We start from the raw sequence: 22905 nt of genomic DNA on the forward strand, positions 1-22905 counted from the left end.
GGAGTCTGAACACGCCATGAGGTATTTTATTTTACAATATCAAAATACTCCACCATCTTTAAAATAATTTATTTTAGGTCTTCAGAAGCTGTAGTAATTCAAGGATTACTTTTTCTTTAGTAGTGGTCCATCCATATGTAATCTTTAGCTTTAAAACCCCAAGAAGGCTGATAATTACATGAATCCTTGTAATGTCATCTCCTTAGCACCTTCATGTAACTTGTATGACCTTCCATGTTCTTATAATTGTGACAGTTGCTGAAGAAGATGATACATCCCATACATGGCGTCCTCTGTTACAGATAGAGTTTAATAAGTTCATCACTGACAGCTGATGGAGTTAAGACACCGAGGTCTGTAAACAGTAAGGTAATTAGTGATGGTGATGTGTAGTCAATCCAGGGATGCTCCTTTGCTAGATTCTGACTTGTTTTCAGAGTGTCTGCTTTGTACTAGAAGTAAAGAAAGAGACCATGAGTTATTACACAACTGCAAGTTAAAAGCTCTTTTGGGCAAGGGCAGTATTGTAGTCACAAGCAGATGTTTGTGGTACAACTGAAGGAAGTCAGTTGCTTTAAAATGAGGCCTAGGCTGGTGCCACCTTGGCCTCAGCTGTTGTACCTTGTGTGAAAAGCACAATTTGTAGTTCTGAAGTATACTGATTTAATTGTTTCTTGCCCTCAGCTGCGTCAGCAACTAAATGTTAATATTGAGACAAGTAATGGTTGCTTGGCATGTGACTATAATTCTGTATTATGTGAAGGAAGTTGTAGTAGAGAGATCCAGATAAATTTTCAGACCTGTAAGTGTGTACCTTACCTGGCTAAGAAATAATTTGAATTTGCCTTACCTTGAACTTATCTGGGACGTCCTGCTGATTTAGTGGGAAAAGCCTTACGAACTTGAAGCTTTCTGCTACCACATAAAATGGCTTATTCTGAGCTTTGGCACACACAGCTATTTGATTAGTGCCGATCTGTGGAGACAGATGGAAAATAACATGCAGACTCAGTACTAGTGTGACATAATATTGCCCAGTTTCCGACAATAAATAGACATTCACTGAATAACATCCAAAGAGAAGAGACTGGATTCCTCAAAGAAACTGAACTTTAAAAGTCTGGAGTTTACTGAATGATGTCATAAAATTGCTAGCTATTACCTTGTTAATAATGCCTCCACTTTCAACTACACCTTCAGCACCAACTAACACCAGGTCCACCTTCTCCATAATGTAGCTGTTCAAAGAGAGGGGGAAAAAGATATCCAGGTCTTACAGGGTAATATGACACATGATTTGCTGAACAGAACTCAGCAATTCAAAAGGTCTCACTTTTCTGAACTAGAGTCAGCTCCTGCACATCCTTGGAGTAAGCTTTCATCTGCTTCTCTGGCAGGAGTATTAACTGTATCTTACCCAGTCACTTCTGACCTCGGTAATTGTGTTAAGTGCTGGAAGAAGCTGAAATCTTGACTACAAATGATACTCAGTTACAGGAACATGGGTGCCTGTGGTAAGATACTGTGGTGGGTTGAAATTTTCCCCCCAGCATTAACTTTGCCAGACCAACTCAGAAGCAAATGAAGCTGTATTTACAAGCAAAATCTACACTCTACAATGGAATGCAATGAATATGTACAAAATATACACTATTTACAATATTATACAGATATTTACAATTAGCAAACAACACAAAAACACCCCTGGTCAAGAGACCAGGGAAAGCTCCCTGCTTCTCCCTCCCTACCTCCCCTACCCCCCTGTACAAAGGAGACAAGAGAATAGAGCAGAGAAGTTAGACTTAGCCAAAGCCAGCCAATAAGCTGGTTATCTTTCCTGAGTGAAGCAAAACAGCCAGAGATCAAAAGAGAAGAGAAAAGGGGAGAATTGTTATGGTAGAGCTTGTCTTATTCCAGATATTTACCCAATGAATTTGTTTAGAATAATCTTTTGTTTTCCTTTTTACACCCAATAGTGATTTATTTCTATTTTTCTACTTTTCTGCTCAAAATCTGTAACTGAATTTAAAAGCCTAAACCCACCACAGATACTAACCACACTGAAGTGCAATTATGGTGTGATAAGCCTGACCAAACAGAATATGCTCCTCATCCAGTCTCCCTTTCTTAATATCTGTCCAATCTGTTTTGTTAACTGAAAATACAGATCTAAAAAGAAAACCATCAACTAAGTGATTTAATAGACTTAAGGTGTGAAACAGAGCTTGTAGACTTGTCTACTCGAGCCACTCTCTTCCCTGTGCAGAGGGGCCTTGGTGATGAGACTGATCCTGGAGGCAATCTCTCAGGCATTGTGCACTTAACTGAGGTTCAGATGTATTGCAGTTTTTTCTTTTCTCAAGTTTTGAACTTAGGCTAAGCAGTGGTAATTTAGCACATTGCTTAAGAAAGCCCCAAGTGATAGCAAATGAGGGAAAAAGGAACCTTTGTGCACAGCACCTCAGCTCTTTTTGCAGCTGTCCCCAAGTTCAGCACTCCAGTCTGACTCCTTTTTTCCTTCTAACATCCAGGCATCAAATACCTGTTTTGTAGCAGACATCCTCTCTTCATCCTGCACCTAAGGGTGTAACTTGTTTAGCTTGTTTGATGACTATGAGTAACAACCTCTGCAGTTTTAACATGCTTCTCGGAAGCTTGCATACAACACTATCCAACATGATTGTTGTTAACCTTTGCTGATCACTCACCCGACTGCAGCATCCAGAATCACGGTCACTGGAATGTTCAGCTTCCTCAGGGCTTTTGCCATTTTTTGCCTATTAAAATAAAATAATGTCTGAAGCTTAGAAGACTTTTCTTTAAAGATAATACTACAAAAATATTGTCTGAAAGACTGAAACCCACGACTGCCCATGTTCTCTTGCCTGTTGTTTTGCTTTACGATATACCCTATCATAGAAAATAAGTTCTTCTGTAGAAATGGAAACAGATTGCAACAAACTAAAGTCAAGCCAGTTTGTTTGAGCAGTCAGGAACAACAGCTATAGAAAGATGAGTCAGCAAACTATTACTAAAATGACAGACTACCTAAACTGTCTCAGCTTTTCCATCAACAGGGTGTAAGAAGGAAGAAATAAAGCACAAGGTGCATTGCTTGAAATTATTTCAGTGAAGCTGGAAAATAGTATATTCTTGACTGAACATCTTTGATCCCAGTGACAAATGGTTAGTAAAACATTATCTCTTATGGAGGATTTACTGCTTTGCTTATACAAAAGCGTATGCTCTGAAGAGGGAAAGCTTGCTCTCTTGCTATTGATAATTTGGCATTTTCAGTAACATTGTTAGCTAAATATTTTAAAATACTTTATTTTGCTATGCTTAAGCTAACGCTGATTATTTCAGCCTACTCTTGCAGCAGACAAATCAGCTGTCTTCCGTCTCCCAAGGGAAATGGAGGCTGTCTGGCACTGACTGAAAGTTTGTAAACCCTTGAAGAAAACATAGATAACATTGTAATTAGAGTATTTATATGGGAAATCATTTGCCAGTTGTTTGGGTTTTTTCACTTGTGCAGAATATGTGGTATTGTTAGTGATGGTTACCATTCAAAATGCTGCAAGCAAGCCTAGCAGCTTTTCTTAAAGCGTGGCAGATTTGCTGCTAGCTGTAACATACCCTGTTAACCAAGACAAACACACATCAGTGAGTACTTGCCCTGCTTGATCCGGCTGTGATTCAGTGACGTAAACACTGAATCGCTTCTTTGAATCGATAGCTGTTTCTAGCACTCTGAGGACCACTCTTGAGTATGCATGTGTCAGTATTCGCTGCCCAAACAAAAATTAACATGGTATTACTTTTTGCTGAGCTTTGGGAAACCTTTACTTTGCTTTTGCTTCACACAACTGACCCTTAGAGTTAAACAATAATGTATGTCACTTGTATTCTACAAATCATAGGATAGCAAACCACTCTGTGCAATGAACTTTGTGGCCAGCTCTGATGATGGAGCCAGGGGGTGACAATTTTGTATTTTAAATGGAAACAGGAAGCTGTGACTCCTCAGTGCCTCTTAGAACTAGACCACAAGTTAAAGTTGGATTGCATGGGAACTGAAGAAGTGATGGGTGATATTACACCCATGTACGTGGGCAAGCCACTATCATATGATGCTGTTGTTAATGTTAATAAACTTCACTCCCCTCCTCTTCTGTTTTCTCATTACTGCAAGCAGCAGAGCACCAGAAAAGTGACCCTGCCTTGGCCTACTTACAGCATCATCTCTGATGAAAGGATGACACAGCTTGGCAATTTTGTTCCTTGAGAGACTGACTTTCCTCAGGAAGATCTCCCCACGCTCAATCATGATTTCTTTGCACTTGGAGTAGTCCTGAAAAAAACAGCAATGCCAGCTGTGAGGCTGGAGATTCACAGAATCCCAGCATGGTAAGGGCTGGAAGAGACCTCTGGTCCTAACCTCTAGTACAACCCTCTGCTAAAGCAGGTTCACCTGGAGCAGGTTGGACAGGATCGTGTCCAGGCGGGTCTGGAATCTCTCCAGAGAAGGAGACTGCACAAGCTCTCTGGGCAGCCTGTTCCAGGGCTCCAGCACCCTCACAGCAAGTATGCTCTCCCTCCTGTTCAGATAGGAATGGTTCCTCCAGCACGCAGCAAGTTTGAGGGGGGGTCAGCCGCCCTTACCGAGTACTCCAGGGAGGTGAGGCTGATGAAGCGCAGGAAGAGCTCCCCACCGGAGGAGACGGCCACTGAGGAGTCCACCCGAGACAAGGTGTCGATGGCGGCCCGCAGGCTGCTCCTCAGGCCCTGGATGGTCTCCCCTGTGGGGAGAAGAGAAGGTGCACGGTCAGGGCCTCACCGGCACCCCAGGTAGACCCGGAGCAGAGGGAACACCCCGTCACGCCCGAGGCTGAGGGGGATCCGCGCCCACCTCGGTCCTGCTTGAGGAAGCCCAGCAGCGCCCGGATGGCGGCCACGGCCGAGGCGACATCGGGGTCGTCCCTCAGCTGCGCCCGGAAGGTCTCGATCAAGTCTGCAAACAAATGGGGCACGTCAGGCCAGGTCTGGACCAGCCCGGCACCTCCCGGCCCCCGCTCCCGTTACCGTCTGTGCTCATGGCCGCTCCGCTCCCCGCCCGGCCCCGCCGCTGCCACACCGCCCGCCTCGCCTGGGCGTGGCGTGACCCGTCTGGATGACGTCAGGGCTGCCCGCGTGTCATCTGCAGGCGACGGGAGCAGCGGCAGGCTGCGGCTGGAGTCATGAGCGCGGGTGAGGCGGCGGGGTCGCGGCGAGCAGCTGGCAGGGCTGGGCGAGCCTCGGCCCTCGGGTGGGCTGGGCTGCGGCCGCTCCGGTGTCCGGGTTCCTTCTGGAGGACGCAGCGGGGCCCGGGAACGGGGCTGTGGGGTGCGGCGTTATCGCCCCCGTGCCTCTATGCAGCTCCGGGATGCCCGGCCGGCGGGTTCTTCGTGTTCCCGCCGCCGGCTCGACTGCCCGGCCCCTCTGAATTGCCAGCGGTCCCAGGAGAGCTCCTCTGCTCGGGGACCTTCAGTCGCTGCTGCTCAGCCTGCGCACGGAGCCTGGAGTGACGCTGCTCTGTTGTCACTTTTTCAGAGGATGAGCTGAGCCTGCTCGTTATCATCGTGGACACCAACCCGATCTGGTGGGGAAAAAAGGCTCAGGGAGAAGCTGAGGTACGGCTTCTGGGTGTTGGTACTACTGATGCTGATTTTTGAAGGAAATTACTTTAAGTTCTCAGTAAACAGCCAGCAAATAAGATTAATCTTTAATTCCCGAGCTGTGCTAACTTTGTCTGCTAAACCACTCCTTTTAAAACGGCCTCCCAGCATTTTGTACTAATCAGAGCTTTTCCTCTAAATGCTTCTTATTAGGAAGTTCTTTCTGTGTCTTCAAATTTAAATGATCTTAACTGCTGTGACTTGAGAGCCTTCTGTTAAGTTACTTAACTGTAAATATTGTTGGGCTATATCTGCTTTCTTTTTTTTCAGCAGTTCACCCTATCCAAGTGCATTGATGCAGCAATGGTACTGGGAAACTCACACTTGTTTATGAATCGCACCAACAAACTCGCTGTAATAGCAAGTCACACGCAGGAAAGGTAGAGTTGATTCTTAACAGTGTGACCGTTTGAAGTGTAGCTTTGCTGTCTGTATCCTGATTTTCTTGTTGGATCAAAGTATAGAATTGAAACCAGGTTTAAAATGCATAATAGATCTTTGCCTTAATAAAAGGAAATTACTACAACAGTGTAGGAAAGAAATAATATGACTTGGTGCCTTACATAAAACAACAAAAAGGCTTACAAGATAGAAGAGAGAGTTAAACAGACTTAAAAATATGTGGAGAGAGGATGGTGGAGATGTGGCAGGAAGGACAACACATATGGCTGAAGTTTCCTGTTTAGTGGATATTTTTTCCCCAGATATTCCTGAGTCTGAGGGTCTACCTTTAAGTGCAGATCTGGTATCTATTTTCCAGCTCTTCTAAGGGATGTCTTGAAAGGTCTGTAGTGATAGGACAAGGGGCAATGGCTTTACATTAGAGAAAAGTAAATTGGATGTTAGGAACAAGTTCTTTACCATGAGGGTAGTAGAACACTGGAACAGGTTGACCAGGGAGGTGGTTGGGGCCCCATCCCTGGAGATCTTAAAGGAGAGGCTTGACAGGGCTCTGGATGACCTAATCTAGTTGAGGATGCCCCTGCTTACTGCAGAGGGGATTGGACTAGATGACCCTTGGAGGTCCCTTCCAACCCAAACCATTCTGTGTGATTCTGTGAAAGGGTGGAGGTGAATATGTGTTTCAGTCCGTTTTGGAATCAAAGATTGCCTGTCTTATGTTGTCCCTTTTGATGTCAGAAGTATTAACAGTATTTGAAATTATACTTCAGAGTATAGCTGGGTAGATTATGGCATTACTCATTGGACTACATGATCTCCAGAGGTCACTTCCAACCCCTATCATTCTGTGGTTCTGTGATTTATTTCTTTCTTTTCTTACAAGGTTAAAGACAAAACATGAATAGTTTGGTTTTCATCTCTTTCAGCCGTTTCTTATATCCTGGGAAGCGTTGGGCTGTTGCAGATCTCTTTGGAGATGGCGGTACTTCCGTGGAATATAATTGCTCTGGCAGCAAGGATGGAAAATACGAATTGCTAACTGCAATAAATGATGCAATTGCAGAAGAGATTAAAGACCTCATGACAAAAAGTAAGAAAAAGAAAATTCTAGGCTTAATATGCAGGACTGCTAAATGCTTGGGCTCTTAAATAAAAGTCATAGAACTTTCCTTTATTTTGATCATATACATTTTCAGTATCAGTATTCAGTATCACTAAGGTTGGAAGAGACCTCAAAGATCATTGAGTCCAACCTGTCACCACAGACATATGCTTAAAGTAGATGAATCTATTGAAGTGTGTGCTTGACACTTAAGGCCTCTGCATTAATATGGTTTGCCAAAGATAAAACCTGTAGTATTTGGTATGATGAGGTTCTGCAACTTTTTTTATGTGTAAAACTAACTTTTTCAATTTGCATTGCAGCTGACATGAGGGGGGAGCAAACGGAAACTCTTTTAGCAGGATCACTTGCCAAAGCACTTTGTTGTATCCTTTTGAGCACAGAATTTTTAAAGCCTTTATTTTAAGACTTTTCCTTATAATAGTAATTGGTTTCCTATTCCTGTTTTGTAATAAAACTGAAACACTTGCTGAATAACTATGGGTCATGCTTATGAAAATGATTGTTGGCTAAGGTGGGGGATATGTGGTGTGGATGCTGGAGCTGCTTCCAAGAATGTAGATTCCTTAATGTCAGCTAATGTAGACATCAACAAGATGAGTAAAGAACTAAAAGGTAATGCTGCTTCTTCTGGTTGGAATGGGATGTAAATGCATGTGTACATACAAACAAATATGGGCATATTTTTACACACCCCCACTTCCAAAATTGGCAGCTGCAGGTAGAGGTTTACCCCCATTGTTTGAAGTTGCCCAGTTTAAATTAGGTCTGGGTGGTGATTAGATGTAAAAGACTTGATCATTAGTCCGTATTCTTACTCTGGTTTTCTGTTGCAAGTAAAGCTGAAACTGGAATCTCCTTAGAACAGCTGGAGGTTGAGAGGAGCTTTTTGAAAGTCACAAAATGCAAAAATCCCCTTCCAAAGGGACCACCTGAGGAGCTGTGGTGGAAGCTAAACTTCTTACTCAGTTTTGGTCTTCCTCTTGTCACTTCTATAATCAAGAAAAGTGCTATTTGTACAGACAGTTTTGCAAGAAGTCATTTGGACTAGAATCAGCCATACATTTGATTGCTTTCAACAATGAGAAATGTGTGGTTTGTAGTATGTGTTTCAACCAGTAAGTTGCTAATGAGCAGCTTTGAACATTTCTTTCCTGATCAACATCTAACTGCTTCTGGATAATAAATGGGTCTGCTTTCATAAGTCTGAATTAGTCCACAGATGCTTGTTACTGGGACTCTAAAACAGTTCCATACACATATTTTAACTTAGATGTTTAAGTAATCTGTTAGATGCTACAGAATTAAAATAGCAAACAAGGTGGTAGAAGCAATGTGGTCATGCATTTCTTTTTCTTTTTAAATTCTTAGCCAATCAAGAAATTAAATCAAGGATTTTGGTAAGAACTTTTGCTGTCTGTTTTCTATCAGTCTCGAAATCCAGTCATATTATATAGGCTAACAGTTTTGAATCATTTTATTTAGGTTATAAAAGCAGCAGAAGACAGTGCATTGCAATATATGAATTTTATGAATGTGATCTTTGCAGCACAGAAACAGGTGAGGCTGTCTTTTTTCATATAAATTACATTTTATTAATGTGCAAAGATAACAAAATTGTTAATTTCTCTTATTGTGTTCTGATCAGGTGCTTTCCTATGGCATTTTTATGTGGAGTGTATTATGGCAGCAGCAGGTCTTGACAGTAACACTGGTGATGTCACGTTGGTCCTAGCTGAATTTGTTTTTTATCCATTTAATCTCTTGCAGAGTGTTTTGATTGATGCCTGTGTCTTGGACTCTGATTCAGGTCTTCTACAACAGGTACAGACTTCCAATTCTTGTTTGCTTTTTATATTACTATGTAGATGTTTGATGCTAGATAGTTTGATATGTCCTTAAGATCTCTTTTTTCCTTGGTTTCAAGAGTGAGTGGAAATATATTCAGTGGATCTGGTAGTTTCAACGTGCAGGCCTTGTGCAGGATGTAGATATGTTTTATGAGATCAAGAGAATATTTTAAATAACAATCTGATCATGCTTTCTGCTTTCCAGGCTTGTGACATTACAGGTGGCATATATTTGAAAGTGCCACACATGCCATCCCTTCTGCAGTATTTGTTGGTAAGTCATTTAAGAAACACTTCACTGTGTTTCTTGTGTCAGATGTGAAATCTTACTGACTTCATGACAAGGCAATATAGCAATATCATTCCAACTTGCAAAATACTTTTTCTCTATTCATGCAGTGGGTATTTCTCCCTGATCAAGAGCTAAGATCACAGCTTGTCCTTCCACCTCCTATTCATGTTGACTACAGAGCTGCATGCTTCTGTCATCGAAATCTCATTGAAATTGGCTATGTATGCTCTGTGTGCTTGTCAAGTAAGTTTATAAATATTTAAGAATCTTAATTCTTACATTCAAATGAATGTTTTAGTGAGAGCCAATTCTTTTTGTTTTCCAGTCTTCTGCAACTTCAGTCCTATTTGCAGTACATGCGAGTAAGTTTCTTCTTGTTTCAAGGGTGGGTGTGGAAATATGTTCCATGTACCTGACAGTTCCTTTTTCTAATTTGTTGGGGTTTTTTTTGTTTTTTTTTTTTTTTTTTTTTTAATTTATTTTCAGGACTGCTTTCAAGATATCTTTGCCACCTGTCATGAAAGCTAAGAAGAAGAAATTAAAGTTAGCTGCCTAACAACATTATGTAAATACATCATAACCTCCTCCAGTAATTCCATGAAATGGAAGTTACCTGAGAAATGAAAAAGAATTGTATGAAGTGTTATTATTTGTTCCTTAAGGGATAAAACTTACTTCTTTTACACAGCCCTTTAAGTAACAGATTACTTTATTACCTTCTAACCTGTGCTGTTATGAATTCTAATTTGTAATTATGAAGGGAACCAGAAGTTTGAGCTTGTTGAGAGACTTAACCGTGTGAAGTAGAAGGTACTCTGGACACTGCAAAGATTTGCACCTCCAAGTTATTTTCAAAGAAAAGGGAGCTCTGATTCTTTCCTGTGTTGGTGTACAGGCAAGAACGACCATTTCTAGTGTGTAGGATTGGAACCTTAGCACTGTGTTATTCAGGGACTTCTTGCTCACTCTCACTAGCAATTTTTGGACTGAAACAGCATCAGGTTCAGAATGAGTAAGGCAGGATGGGTTAGAATCTGCTTTTTTCTTTCTCAACTGGATATCTCTTCATTCATGAACTCTTTATGGCAGAACATGAGAGTATGCTGTATACTTCTGCACATGATTTCAAATGAGACAAATAATTTCCCCCCCCAAGAAAAAGTTACTATATAGTTTGTTTTGACTTGGTGCTAGTAATGGATATATTCCTGAAAGGAATACAGAATAATTGTTTCTTACACAGAAAAAAGTGATTGATTTATTTTTTTCTCCCCCGAAATTGTGTATAGGAATTTGTCATGCCCTTGGGTCAGTTTAATTTTTTTTTGTCCAGGTAACAGCTCTAGTGCCAGTCTTTTGCTGGCTTGTTTGATTGTCAAAACCATTCTGACTGAAGCTTTATTTATAATTTACTTTGTATAAAACGTTTGTAATAAAATTTGTTCTTTTTCAAATGTGGCTAGACCTTGCTATGATGAACAGATGTTTTTCACGGGGGACTGTGCAGCTGCCTTGCAGTTTTGTGTGATCGGGCACTCCATGAAGTGCTCTTTGTGGAGGTGGATGAAAGATGGGGGACTGGTGTCTCCGGGCTCTCTGAGTTGATTGCACTTTCGGCTGTGCGATAGCTGCCCCGCAGAGGGGGACGTGGGGCCGTCCAGCCGCTGTCCCAGCCGCTGCCCGAGCTCCCCGCTCCGCCTTCCCCCCGAGGCGTCTGCGCTTCCCGCCCTTTCCCGTTGCCATGGCGCCGCGCTATCGCTGCAAGATGGCGTGCGGGCGGCAGCCGGCGCCGCGCCGTGGCCCTCCTTAGGCGCAATGGCGGTTCTTTTCCTCGGGACGCTGCTGCTGCTGGCGGCACCCTGCCTCGGGCAGCGGGCCGGGGACCCCGGTGGGTGGAGGGCATCGAGAGCCACCATGAATGGCGGCCTCCGGGGGGGCGAAGGGGAGGCAGAGGGAAGGGTGGCCGAGGGTGTGGGGAAGGCGAGTCGGTCTGCGGTGCGACCTTCCTTGACTAACGGTGGAGCCCCGCCGAGTGGGCATGAGGGCAGGCCCCGACGAGTCCCAAGGAGCCTCTGGTGCCCCTGCCCCAACACAGAAGTGTTGGCCCTGGAGTTTCAGCCACTGCTCAGCACTGAAGGAGTTTGGGAAGGAGCAAAGTGGAACTGCACAGATTGGATTTAACGGTGGTGCAGTCTCTAAAGGAAATTCGAGTGAAACTCCCAACTTGGACCTCCAAAGCTGACCTTATGTTCACATACTGAGGGCAATTACTGGATCATAGCATAGTGCTACAGCCTTGATGCCCTTCATGAGTGCAAGAAATGAAGAAGTGTAAACTGAAGTCCTCAAGAAATGCTAAATACGTTGCTGCCTGACCTGTGTGGTATCTATGTGGGCCAGTACGTGCTGCAGGTTGTACTGCTGAATGCTTACGGAGGCAAACATGGTACAGAAAGTTAGCTCTAGCATTCTGTAAGAACATTAACATGATACTCTACTAAGCATCCCAAGATGTTTATGTTCTATTTGTGACACTCTAAAATACAGGAAAGTAAGAATGGTGTGTGTAAAGATTGGTTTCTTTTTCAGTCTTTCAGCCTTCATTTATCCATATGTCAGCACCCAGAGCCAATTCATTTTTTCTTGGAAATTCTTCAGGAGTTACTTTTTCTATAATTTTAAGTCCTGTGGATGAAAAGACAGGTAAGGGCACTTCACTTCCTCCCACCCTCACCCCCAAGTAAAGAAATAAGTTTGAATTATTAATATTTAATGCTAAAATTACTAGAGAAATGGCAATGCATTAAATTAAATGCTTTAATAGTTACTAAAGTAGGAGCTCCAAAGGACTTTGGCTGATTAAGACTTTGGTTCTCTGTTGACTCCTTGTCAGCAGGGTCTGTTGGTGTGCCTACTGGAAGTCACAAGAGAAGTTTAAATGTGCTTCTTATTTTCTAGTCTCTCAAAGTGACAGTGCATTTATTTTTTTTCATACAGGAAAATTGTATCCGGCAAATTGCAGTGGAAATAAAAGAGTTGGTGATTGGAATTTGAACGAAACACGTGGTGTGGTATGTAAAATACTGATTCTCAAAATGGGAAGGGTTGAACTGTCATATATTAAAGGCTAGTAAAATACTAGCAAAACGTTAATGTACTAGCAACCCAGTTTGGGTATCTTGTCCTTGCCTTTTTTCCTTGACATATCTCTTTGTGTGAATGTCCTTGCTGGAGTTTGCTGAGGTGCAGCTTTTACATTAGTGCCTTCTCCTCTTCCTCTCCAGAACTGCCTGTATTTCCTTGCAGGCTGTAGTATCTAAGGCTTTCAGATCTGCTAGAAGGAGATAGTAGAAATAAAAAAGTAGTGGTTTTATACAGCATGAGTCACCATCCCTGGAGGTGTTCAAGAGGGGATTGGACCTGGCACTTGGTGCCATGGTCTGGTCATGAGGTCTGTGGTGACAGGTTGGACTCAATGATCTTTGAGGTCTCTTCCAACGTTAGTGATACTGTGATACTGTGATGAGCTCTGGAACATCTGTGTTTATTTAGTGTTCAGTGTTATGTTATATGTAATTCCCTAGGGGTTTTATCAACTCTGCAGTCATTCCAGTTTTCAGCTGAAGGTAGCTGTTAAAGACAAAATTTACTTTTTTGGTATTTGTTCTTTTTTTATAGAGTTGTGCACATGATTTCTGAGGTAACTTGATCTGTATCCCTGCCTTAAAAAGTTCTGTGTACAGTTCATATCCTATATTTGCATATCTCAGTAGCAGGCTTTGTCATCCAGCTCACAACAAATGTCCAGTTTTATACAGGAAAAATATCACTGCTTTGTAGTGCTGACAAAACACAATGGTACTGAAATTTCTCTTTTAGAAGCCAATGAGTTTTATGAATAGGAGTAATTTAGTACAAGTTGGCAAAGCTATCAAACTTTATTTTCCTTTTTTTTCAGGACACTTATGAAGTGACTGTAAGCTTGACTAGAAACCTGCAGTTGTGTTTGCCGAATGCCACCGACTGCTGCACGGCAGCTCCCTGTGTGGTTGAAACACTTCAGGTTTTAGCTTGCCGTGATTCAGTGATCGTGGCACGCCTCTTGATTCAAGCTGAGATGTATGCCAACTCCTCCTTTACAGGAAATGTGTCAGGTAAATGTTTAGATATGCTAAAGAAGAAATGACACTTTGGCAAATTGGGATTTTGACAGCCGTAAGAGATACTGAATAATCATTAGTGGTGTTTAACTGAAGGCTTGTACACAGTCATAACATACTGCAGTGCACATGGTCTATTTATTTGGATTCCAGTCCATTAATATAACTCTTTTTTTTCCCTCTCTCTCTTTTTTTTTTTTTTCCCCCCTCCCCAGAAAATGTAACTATCATCCCCAACCAGGCATTTCAGCCCTTGGGCTCTTGTCCTTGCGACTTGACAGCTGGAGCTTGTGATGTTCGCTGCTGCTGCGATACGGTACTTATTTCATACTAAGCTTTGATTAAGTGGTTTCAAAATTTCTGGACTTTTTCTAGTGTCCAAGGTGAGAAAGAGGTGCTGAATGCTTCAGACTAGATGGAGCCAGAGGACTTGTTTGGGTTTTCCAGTAATTCTGGTACCCAACATGACCTCCCTCCACAAACTCTGTTTGATTTACCTCTAAGTATGGCTAAGGTGCCTATGGTAATACAATTATCCTGCTAAAAATTGACCATTATTTTCCTTTTCAGGAGTGTACACCAGACTTGAAGCAGTTGTTCAATGAGTCATGCTTCACTGGAGTGTTTGGTGGGGATGTAAACCCACCTTTTGATCAGCTGTGCTCTTCACATTCAATGGAATATACCCCGGATTGGTTTCCCTTCCTTTGTGTACAGTCTTCTCTTAATAACACACCATTTCTTGGCCTCTTTTATCATGGCTCTGTGTAAGTCATCAGAAAAATCAATTTTCTCAACATGCTCATTAAACATGTTACTGAAAATATAAGCTGCTTTTATAATGGAAGTTATTTTGAAATTGGAATCTTTAACTGCAGATGGAAAAGTATCAATGGTACAATAGGAGAATATGGAACATGAAAGTAAGTGTATACTTATCTGTATGAGATAAAGATGTGTTTAATTTCTAACCTTGTTTGCAGCTCTACACCCAGATTTCCTTCATTTAAAATCCCTTTACAAATTTCTCCTGGGAGACTATTCACTGGTTACAGACAAGGAGATCCAATTATGACAGAAGAAGATGAGTATTTTGTCATTCCCCAGGTAATCACTTTGTATTTAGGGGCTTTTGATTCTTCTTGGGTTTTTGACACCATACTTACTTCTGGTGAATCATTTGCAGCAATCCATGGCTGGACAGTGTGTTGGAAATGCCCCCGTGGCCTATCTTCAGAATTTTGATGTCAAATGCCTTACCAATCTAGCTTCTTATAAGGAAGGACTGCCCCATGATGTGAGGATCAACAGTGGCACTGGAGGTATGCTGCCTAACCCCTAACAGAAATGTGTTCTGTGTTTCTTGGAGCTGCTGAAACACAACAAACATGAGGTCTGGTGATAGAGTAGCTGCATGTGATACCTTTGTTGTCTGTAGTTCAGCATTTAGAGGCATTCTATTCTTGATTTTGACGTCCTCCTAGAGAATGTCCCACTGTTTCCCAAGATTTAAGATAAAATGTACAGTGGGATTTGCCTTTGTTTTCCATTTATGTGTTTCTGGTGATTCATGAGAGAACAGTCTCTCTCACTTTTGATTTCAGGCTGTTGCAGAGCCCTTTTTCTGTCAAGAGGGTGCAGTATCATCATTTCAGAATTAATGAGAAGCAGTTAGTTTCTGTGCTACAAAAGCATAAACTTGTCCCAAACTCCAAATGACACTTCATTGCATGATTACCGGCACGAAGATTATTTTACTTTCTGTAACTGTCTGTTTGTATTAGCTTTGTAAGACCATTAGCTATGCACTCAAAATACATGAACTATTTGATCCTTTACCAAAACTATCTTTTCTAAATAATTTTCTCCTCAATTTTCATAACAAGAAGGATTGCACCTTGGATGTGAAAACAGCATGACTGTCTCTCTTATTAGTCAGAATTAGTGCAGTGTTTGCTTTGTATTCTCAGACTTCATCCAACAAAATGTTATCTACAGGACCATCACCGACATGGATAAATTCAAAACTGAAAGTGGTATGTCTCTTCCATTTAATGAGTTTCTCACCTGACCTGGATTATATAAAAAATAGATGATTTTGATGCTTTAAATGTTTACCTACCACAGTCCTCAGGAAGGGATATTTATCTTATCTAATACTCAAAAAGTTAAACAGTTTGACTTACTGTAAAGCAGAAAGTATTTAATTTAACCCCCCTTCATTTAAACTTGGTCGAGAAATAGGATCCCTTAGCTTACATTAAAAGTAATTCTCTAGAAGAAAATTATAGCCCAAAATACAAAGAATGCTTTAAAAAACTCTCCAGGATGAACATCCAAGTGGGATGGGCAGACTGTAAGCAGATAAATAGGTCTCTATATTGTAAGCTCTGATGCCTTTTTCAGTCAATGCAGCAATTATTTTGTGTAGAACAGAGGTCCCCAGTCAGTGGGAGGATAATGCAGCAGAAATGAAACTAATGGAATCCAAGCTAATGTGTTTTTCTGGGCAGTGATAGCTCCCTGGGAGTGATGAGCCCAGAGAAATGAATCAGGTGGTGATGCACAGTCTAGTTCTGGGTTCTTCTGGAGAGATTTATCTACAAAAGGACTCAGAACTGCTGTTGTTAGAATATTGATAAGCTGGGGGATTGTATTATCACACTGTCCTAATGAGATGGGACTTAAGCAGTAAAACACATTTTCAAAAAGATGAATATTCTTATTTCCAGGATGTTGCCAGAGTTTTCAATATGTCATTTCTCAGCTGTAGAAAAACAGCTTTCTAATTAGCAGTGCTTTTCATTATGCACGCTTCTTTTCTGCCAGAAACCCTTCATCCTGCTGAGGTTCCTTGTCAGAATGTAACTTTTGCAGAGCATTACACCTTCATTTGGAAAGACAAGAACATAGAGCAAGTAAATGTCACAGTCTTCCTTGGAAGTTTATGTGATGGAGGTATTGTGGAATTTCCTTTATGACTTTTGACTATTTTTTTTTCCTTCAGCTTGGAAATTCTGTGATAGAATCTTTTATTTACTAATACTTGTTAAAAAGAATTTTTGCCTGGACTCTGGAAAGAGAATTTAGGGGACTGATTTCCATAAATTTTGTATTGTTTTGTTGCCTTCTGTTACTAATGAAGGATGATGAGGGGCGAGCAACTGATGTCATTTACCTGGACCTGAGCAAAGCCTTCGACACTGTCCCACACCACATCCTGGTCTCCAAACTGGTGACACATGGGTTTGATGGGTGGACCACTAGATGGATAAGGAACTGGCTTGATGGCCGCACCCAAAGAGTGGCTGTCAATGGCTCCATGTCCCAGTGGAGGCCAGTGACAAGCAGAGTCCCTCAGGAATCAGTCCTGGGACCTGTCTTGTTCAAGATCTTTGTGGATGACATGGACAGTGGCATTGAGTGCACCCTCAGCAAGTTTGCTGATGACACCAAGCTGTGTGGTGCAGCAGACACGCTGGAGGGAAGGGAGGCCATCCAGAGGGACCTTGACAGGCTGGAGAGGTGGGCACAAGCCAACCTCATGAAGTTCAATAAGAGCAAGTGCAGGGTCCTGCATCTGGGTCGAGGCAATCCCAGGCACAAAGACAGGCTGGGCAGTGACTGGCTGGAAAGTATCCCTGAGGAGAGAGACTTGGGGGGTGCTGGTGGACAAAAAGCTCAACATGAGCTCTCAATGTGCACTTGCAGCCCGCAAAGCCAATCAGATCCTGGGCTGCATCAGGAGAAGTGTGGCAAGCAGGTCGAGGGAGGTGATCCTCCCCCTCTACTCAGCCCTGGTGAGACCCCACCTGGAGTACTGTGTCCAGTTCTGGAGCCCCTATTACAAGAGGGATGTGGAGGTGCTGGAGCGTGTCCAGAGAAGGGCCACAAGGATGATCAGAGGGCTGGAGCACCTCTCCTATGAGGACAGACTGAAGGAGTTGGGGCTGTTCAGTCTGCAGAAGAGAAGGCTCTGAGGTGACCTCATTGTGGCCTTCCAGCATCTGAAGGGGGCCTACAGGAAGGCTGGGGAAGGACTTCTCAGGATCTCAGGTAGTGACAGGACTAGGGGGAATGGAATGAAGCTGGAGGTGGGGAGATTCAGGCTGGATGTGAGGAGGAGGTTCTTCACCATGAGAGTGGTGAGACCCTGGAATGGGTTGTCCAGGGAGGTGGTCGAGGCCCTGTCCCTGGGGGTGTTTAAGCCCAGGCTGGATGAGGCTCTGTCCAGCCTGATCTAGTGTGGGGTGTCCCTGCCCATGGCAGGGGGGTTGGAGCTGGATGATCCTTGTGGTCCCTTCCAACCCTGAATGATACTATGATACTATGATCATTTGTATCCTACATAGAGCATACTTTTAACTACTTTATCTATTTCCCTTTTCTTCTTATTTATTTATTTTCAGAAATACTGACACAGAGATTCACAGTTAAATTTCAATGTTTAGAGAGTACTACTCCAGCAGAACCCTCTGGGAATCCAGGTATTAATACTTTGTTTTGCTTCTTAAAAGTGAAAAGAAATTTTTTTTCCTACTGTACAGACTATTATCAGTGATAATACCTCATTCATACTCCTGTTGCTAGCACCCACCTTCCTGTCTCAATGTACTGCCAATGGTAGTAGCAGTAGTTCATTTTCAGGCTTTTGTTATGTAGCTAATGATCATTTAAAGTGAGTGTATTTCTACTGCAATGGCAATGTCTGTTCATTTGCTTCAAGACTAATGGCATTTATTATTAAAGCAATGCCAATACTTACAGATTCTTACACAGTGTTCACGATTTCCCCTTTTATGTTTAGGTTATCAAGTTGGAAAGCCAGTGAGAGCTGCAAATATGAATGCTACTGATACTTTTGGAAGCCTAAACATTTGGCAGCCAGGTACTGGCTTGTGAGCTTGCAACTTCAACTGTAATTAATACTGAACTGTTGGGGGGTTTGTTTTGGTTTTTTAATTTGCTTGGTGGTGGTGTGGGTTTTTTTTGTGTGTGGTTTTTGTTTGTTTGTTTGCTTGCTTTTTAAACATATTTTAGTTAAGAACTTCTGCCAAATTTTTCTTTTCTACACTACTCCCTAGCCTAATTCAAACTTAAGCGAGTAAGCTTCTAGTGCTTTCTTGGAAAATACAAGTTGAATGGTCTTATTTCTATTTTGGAACTATGCAGCTTGGTGCTTTGTGCTGATTTTTGCAAAACATTGGAAGCTAGCAGTTGAAAGGTGATGCAGGAAAGCTCAAGTAAGCTGTTTTTGTTTCTAGCTGGCAGAGGTTTATGTACGTCGGCAACTCGCACACCAGTTTTATTTGGATTAGATTCACACTCTGGATGCCTTCTGGAAGTTGATATTAATGAAGACTGCAGTCTTTTAAGGTGAGCTACATAGGTTGAATTGTTTTTCCCTGCATCCCTCTTGTTGCTTATTACTTGATTCTCTACAAGTGCCTGTGATCAGCACTGTTGCTTTTTAAATGTTTATGTATACATTTCAGCTTTCTATAGCTGACAGTCTCCTTTTTAAAAGAGATTATAAATAATGGCTTCACTTGAATCTCTCCATCTTCAAATGAGGAGTATATTGGGGTGGAATGCTTTGCCATTTCTTCCCTTCAACAGGCAACTCAGTAGTTCAAGTATGGAGTGATAACATCTTTCAGAGAATATTGACTTTATGGTGTAATAAGAATATTGCAACCCAGAGTGGCAGATAACACAGATGTACTTTTTTCTGTAATCTTACATTCTCATTTTGCAGAGGAAATGTAACTGAGAAATTGGATTCATTAATACAAGCCACTCATGTTGGAAAAAGGGACAATTCAAGCTTCAGTGATCTAAATGACTGGGTGGAAATCATACGTAAGTGAGGTTTGAGGTTTGTATGCCCATACAATCAATGAGAGCATCTCAAAACTGAAATGTGATTTCAGATGTCTAAAGATTCTGATCTGTGTGTCCAGATCCATACATACATGTGTACACACATGTACAGAACTAATTATGTGTGTGGATACTGCACTGACATGTATTTTGCCATCAGCCTGCACACGTATGCCTTGATGTTTCAGTTCTCTGTTGATACAGTTCTCTTCTTTTATACAGAGAAAACCCTTTTTTTTTGGTGTATGACAATTACCAGTGTTTCACTAGACTATGACAATAATAAAACCATTTTCCATCATATTTCCATTTAAATAACATCACTCTCCTCCACAGGTCTTGATCCACTTAATTCTGATACCAATATGAGCACTGGAAGCTTAAAAGGGATTTGTCCAGATATTCCTGCAAACCTGAATATTCGCATAATCTTTGCTCATGTGGGTGCAGTCCAAGGGATTCCATGGCAGGAAGTCCTTGCTGTGCAGATCAGGTACAGAGAGCTGTGTCTCTGTATGTCTGACACAGAAATGTTTCATTTTGAGACTTGCTTACCTAACATACCCAAATTAAATTTTCCAAACAAAAATGTTATTTTGTTATTCCTAATTGTTGACATCCTTTTATTCGGGCAACCCAGATTCCTTTGATCATAGTCAGGTTTGCCTTTTTCCCTCTGAAATGAAAATGAAATAAAAGAATAATGCCTATGAATAGATAATCTTTCTGCTTCACTGAAATATTAAATACAGTCTGTGATGCTGCCAGTGGTGGGCATACACAGGGCATTCCATCAGAAAAACATTTTAATATCATTGTCATATGGTGGAAGTGACAGTGTTGTCCTGTGGCTTATGCCCATGTAGAGCTTGTCTTGAGAGCTGTGATAAATCCTTTATTCTTTCCTGAAACAGGGAATTTTCACTTTGGCAAACACTTCTTTTTTTTTGCCCTGAGTCAATCCCAATCAAATCCATGGGATTTTGTTCTGTTTTGTTTCACTTTACCTCATTTCCAGACTTTGCAAGTTTTTTTCTGGTGTTGAAAATCCAGAGGTCATCAACCTCCTCCTAAATACTGTGTGTTTGGACCTTTCATTGTTATGTTTAGACTCTCAATTTCTGTTTCCAGCCCTCAGGTAATAATTATGCATATTCTTACAGCTACTCCACAGTCATATGGCAATTCCAGTGTGGGCTTGTCTGTGAGAACACCACCAGCTTTCTTCCTATCACTGCTTCTGTTCAGTTTATTAAGGTGCCAGCTCAGCCACCCATTCCACTGACAAGGTAACTTCTGTAAAAACGTTGATGTTCAAATTATGTTAAGCTGGTGTAGCATTAACAGCATTGATCAAAAGGTTACTTTGTTTTGGTGGAGTACAGAGCAAGCAGGCCTAGTGCAAAGATTTATTGAATAAGCATTCTGTTAGTGATAGGAACATGGAGAGTTGTAAATTATACTGATTTGGTTTTAACAGGAAAGCTGCTGTATAGTTTACATGAGTGGATAAGGGGTCCTGAGTGAGGCTCCCAAACTATCTATGGCTTGAAAATGTTCATCACAAAATAAGTAAAAATTACAGAAATGGAGTAGAATAGGCTCCTGTTTCCATTAGAGAAAAAGAAAGTCATAACAGAATAACAAGAAGTTTATTCAGGTTTTTGTTTTGTTGGTTGGTTGGTTCCCCCCCCCCCCCCCCCCTTGTAATTTGGACACTGTTTTCACCATTTCACTCTTTTATTCCACTTTTCTGATGTTCTGATACTGGAATTAATAGACCTGGGGGGTTGGGCTTTGTTTTCCCCCCCCCAGATTTCAGATGAATTATACAGAATTCGACTGCAATCGAAATGATGTGTGCTGGCCACAGCTTCTTTATCCACTGACACGGTTTTACACAGGTAAAAATAATAAGCAGTGTGGAATGGCATAACTGGACATACTTGAAACATAATTAGATGTGTGGATTTCAGTCTCAAAGAATGCTTTGTAGTAGGGAATCACAATTCTTCTTTGGACCAAGCATGGTCCAAATAATTCATTTCTTTCCTTGATAATGCAGTAATTTCTTAACTAGACTATGTGGAAGGAAAAATTACTAAGAGTACTTTGTGGATAAGACTGATTCTTTTCCACTCCCTTGTGAAGTTTCTAGGACAAAGGAGAATCTGTCCCTTTATGATACTGTTCTGTGTCCATTTCCCACTGTAATTGCAGCATTGTCAGTGCCTGTCCTAGCCCTTGAATCCTGGAGAGACACTTTTTTGCTCACTTTGCAACTCTGTGTTTTTCAGTCAGCCCACATGAGTTCAGGAAAAATTTGCCACCCTGGTTATTTTTACATCCCTCTGTGTAAACCTGTAGTGGATTTTGTTTCATGGCAGACTCTAAAGTAAATGTCTGGCATTTGAAAGGGCATCAAGGCACTTGGACTCTGTGCTGGGAGCTGCATGGACACAGGCAACTCTTCGTGTTTGTTATCTCCACAACTTCAGGGACTAGAAGTAGACAATATCCGAAGTTTTGTGCTCCATTATTTTATCCAGGCTATGTATATACTTTAATATGTGTCCTTTGGGTTGTTGTCTAAACTGAAATTTATCTCTCATATGCTTAACTTTTTTCTTTTTCTTTTTTTTTTTAAAGGAGAACCATATCCTCAGTGTCTTGCTAAAGGCCTGTCATTGGCATTCCTTGTTTTACTTGCAGCAATTCTGAGTAACCCCTGGTTTTCTAAATTATGGAATAGTTCCTTGGTTTGAAAATGTTGATGTGAAGAAAACTGCTTTTGATAATATTTTAAGTACTTTTGGGTAGAATGAATGGATAAATCTTACTGTATTTTATAGATGTTTTATATAAAGATTTAAAGATACATAAAATTAATACTCTTCTGGTATGCAGAAAATGGTTGTGTTATTTAAAAGAAAGAATGGTTGTTCAGAGCTGTATTTGGAGCAGCAAGACTACAGTTGACTTCACCAGGGTGAGCTCTGCATCTTCAGAACACAGATGAGCCCAGGCCAGAGGCCACAAAGATGTTGGGGTTTGTCCTTATGGATGGACCATTGTCCCGACATTGTCCTCGGAGTAGTGCATCAAGGCAGCAGTTCCTTTCCATAGTAAACCCATCATGCTCCTGTTTCTGGAGTAGTGGACAAATTCCTCTTCTGAAAAGTCATGATGCTTCAGCTGTTCTCCTGTATTGTTCTGTAATTCTCTTTTCCAGTAATGGCTTGCATTGGCAACCTCTGTCTCATCTGGGCCACAGGGAGTGCAGGAGACATTTACTACTGGTGTTCTTCTAGGGATCATAGAATCGTTTAGGTTAGAAACGACCTTTAAGATCCTCGAGTCTAGCCGTTCAGTTTGGGATTTTCCTGTGGTTTGGATCTTGTAACTCTTAAAATTTTCTCCCGAACACCCTTACACGGAAGCCTCTCACGGGGTGAATCCGTGACTGCCAGCTGTTTTA

At 41.6% G+C, this 22905-nt stretch overlaps 3 protein-coding genes across 5 annotated transcripts; 2 read left to right on the top strand and 1 right to left on the bottom strand.

The window, feature by feature from the left end:
* Position 1: 1 nt before the first annotated feature.
* EIF2B1 (eukaryotic translation initiation factor 2B subunit alpha) lies at positions 2-5178 on the bottom strand. The gene is made up of 9 exons (XM_068163553.1): positions 5086-5178; positions 4913-5014; positions 4666-4802; positions 4238-4354; positions 3679-3791; positions 2709-2777; positions 1163-1238; positions 851-976; positions 2-452 (listed from the first exon to the last, which is right to left on the bottom strand). Exons 1-9 carry the CDS (start codon positions 5096-5098, stop codon positions 297-299), a joined length of 909 nt encoding a protein of 302 aa, XP_068019654.1. The 5' UTR covers positions 5099-5178; the 3' UTR covers positions 2-296.
* Positions 5179-5217: 39 nt separating this feature from the next.
* On the top strand, positions 5218-10229 carry GTF2H3 (general transcription factor IIH subunit 3). Of its 2 annotated transcripts, none has more exons than XM_068163551.1 (13): positions 5218-5250; positions 5593-5672; positions 5988-6097; positions 7046-7209; positions 7545-7607; positions 7828-7857; positions 8614-8642; positions 8728-8802; positions 9013-9066; positions 9298-9366; positions 9492-9627; positions 9710-9746; positions 9871-10229. In XM_068163551.1, the coding sequence occupies exons 1-13, from the start codon at positions 5241-5243 to the stop codon at positions 9938-9940; spliced, it is 927 nt and encodes a 308-aa protein (XP_068019652.1). In that variant the 5' UTR covers positions 5218-5240; the 3' UTR covers positions 9941-10229. The 2 variants fall into 2 exon arrangements, with proteins under 2 accessions (XP_068019652.1, XP_068019653.1); XM_068163552.1 differs by having other exon boundaries at positions 5991-6097.
* A 903-nt stretch (positions 10230-11132) lies between these two features.
* Positions 11133-22748, top strand: TCTN2 (tectonic family member 2). Of its 2 annotated transcripts, XM_068163558.1 has the most exons (18): positions 11134-11272; positions 11974-12087; positions 12382-12455; positions 13343-13538; positions 13760-13860; positions 14115-14311; positions 14528-14651; positions 14731-14866; positions 15515-15580; positions 16374-16502; positions 17954-18031; positions 18352-18432; positions 18809-18920; positions 19303-19406; positions 19764-19920; positions 20591-20716; positions 21243-21331; positions 22077-22746. In XM_068163558.1, the coding sequence occupies exons 1-18, from the start codon at positions 11200-11202 to the stop codon at positions 22190-22192; spliced, it is 2073 nt and encodes a 690-aa protein (XP_068019659.1). In that variant the 5' UTR covers positions 11134-11199; the 3' UTR covers positions 22193-22746. The 2 variants fall into 2 exon arrangements, with proteins under 2 accessions (XP_068019660.1, XP_068019659.1); XM_068163559.1 differs by lacking the exon at positions 15515-15580 and having other exon boundaries at positions 11133-11272; positions 22077-22748.
* Positions 22749-22905: the final 157 nt, after the last annotated feature.

This window comes from Melanerpes formicivorus, unplaced genomic scaffold (assembly GCF_026170545.1).
Source record: "Melanerpes formicivorus ecotype bairdi unplaced genomic scaffold, bMelFor1.0.p_v2 SCAF_72, whole genome shotgun sequence".
Taxonomy (NCBI): domain Eukaryota; kingdom Metazoa; phylum Chordata; class Aves; order Piciformes; family Picidae; genus Melanerpes; species Melanerpes formicivorus.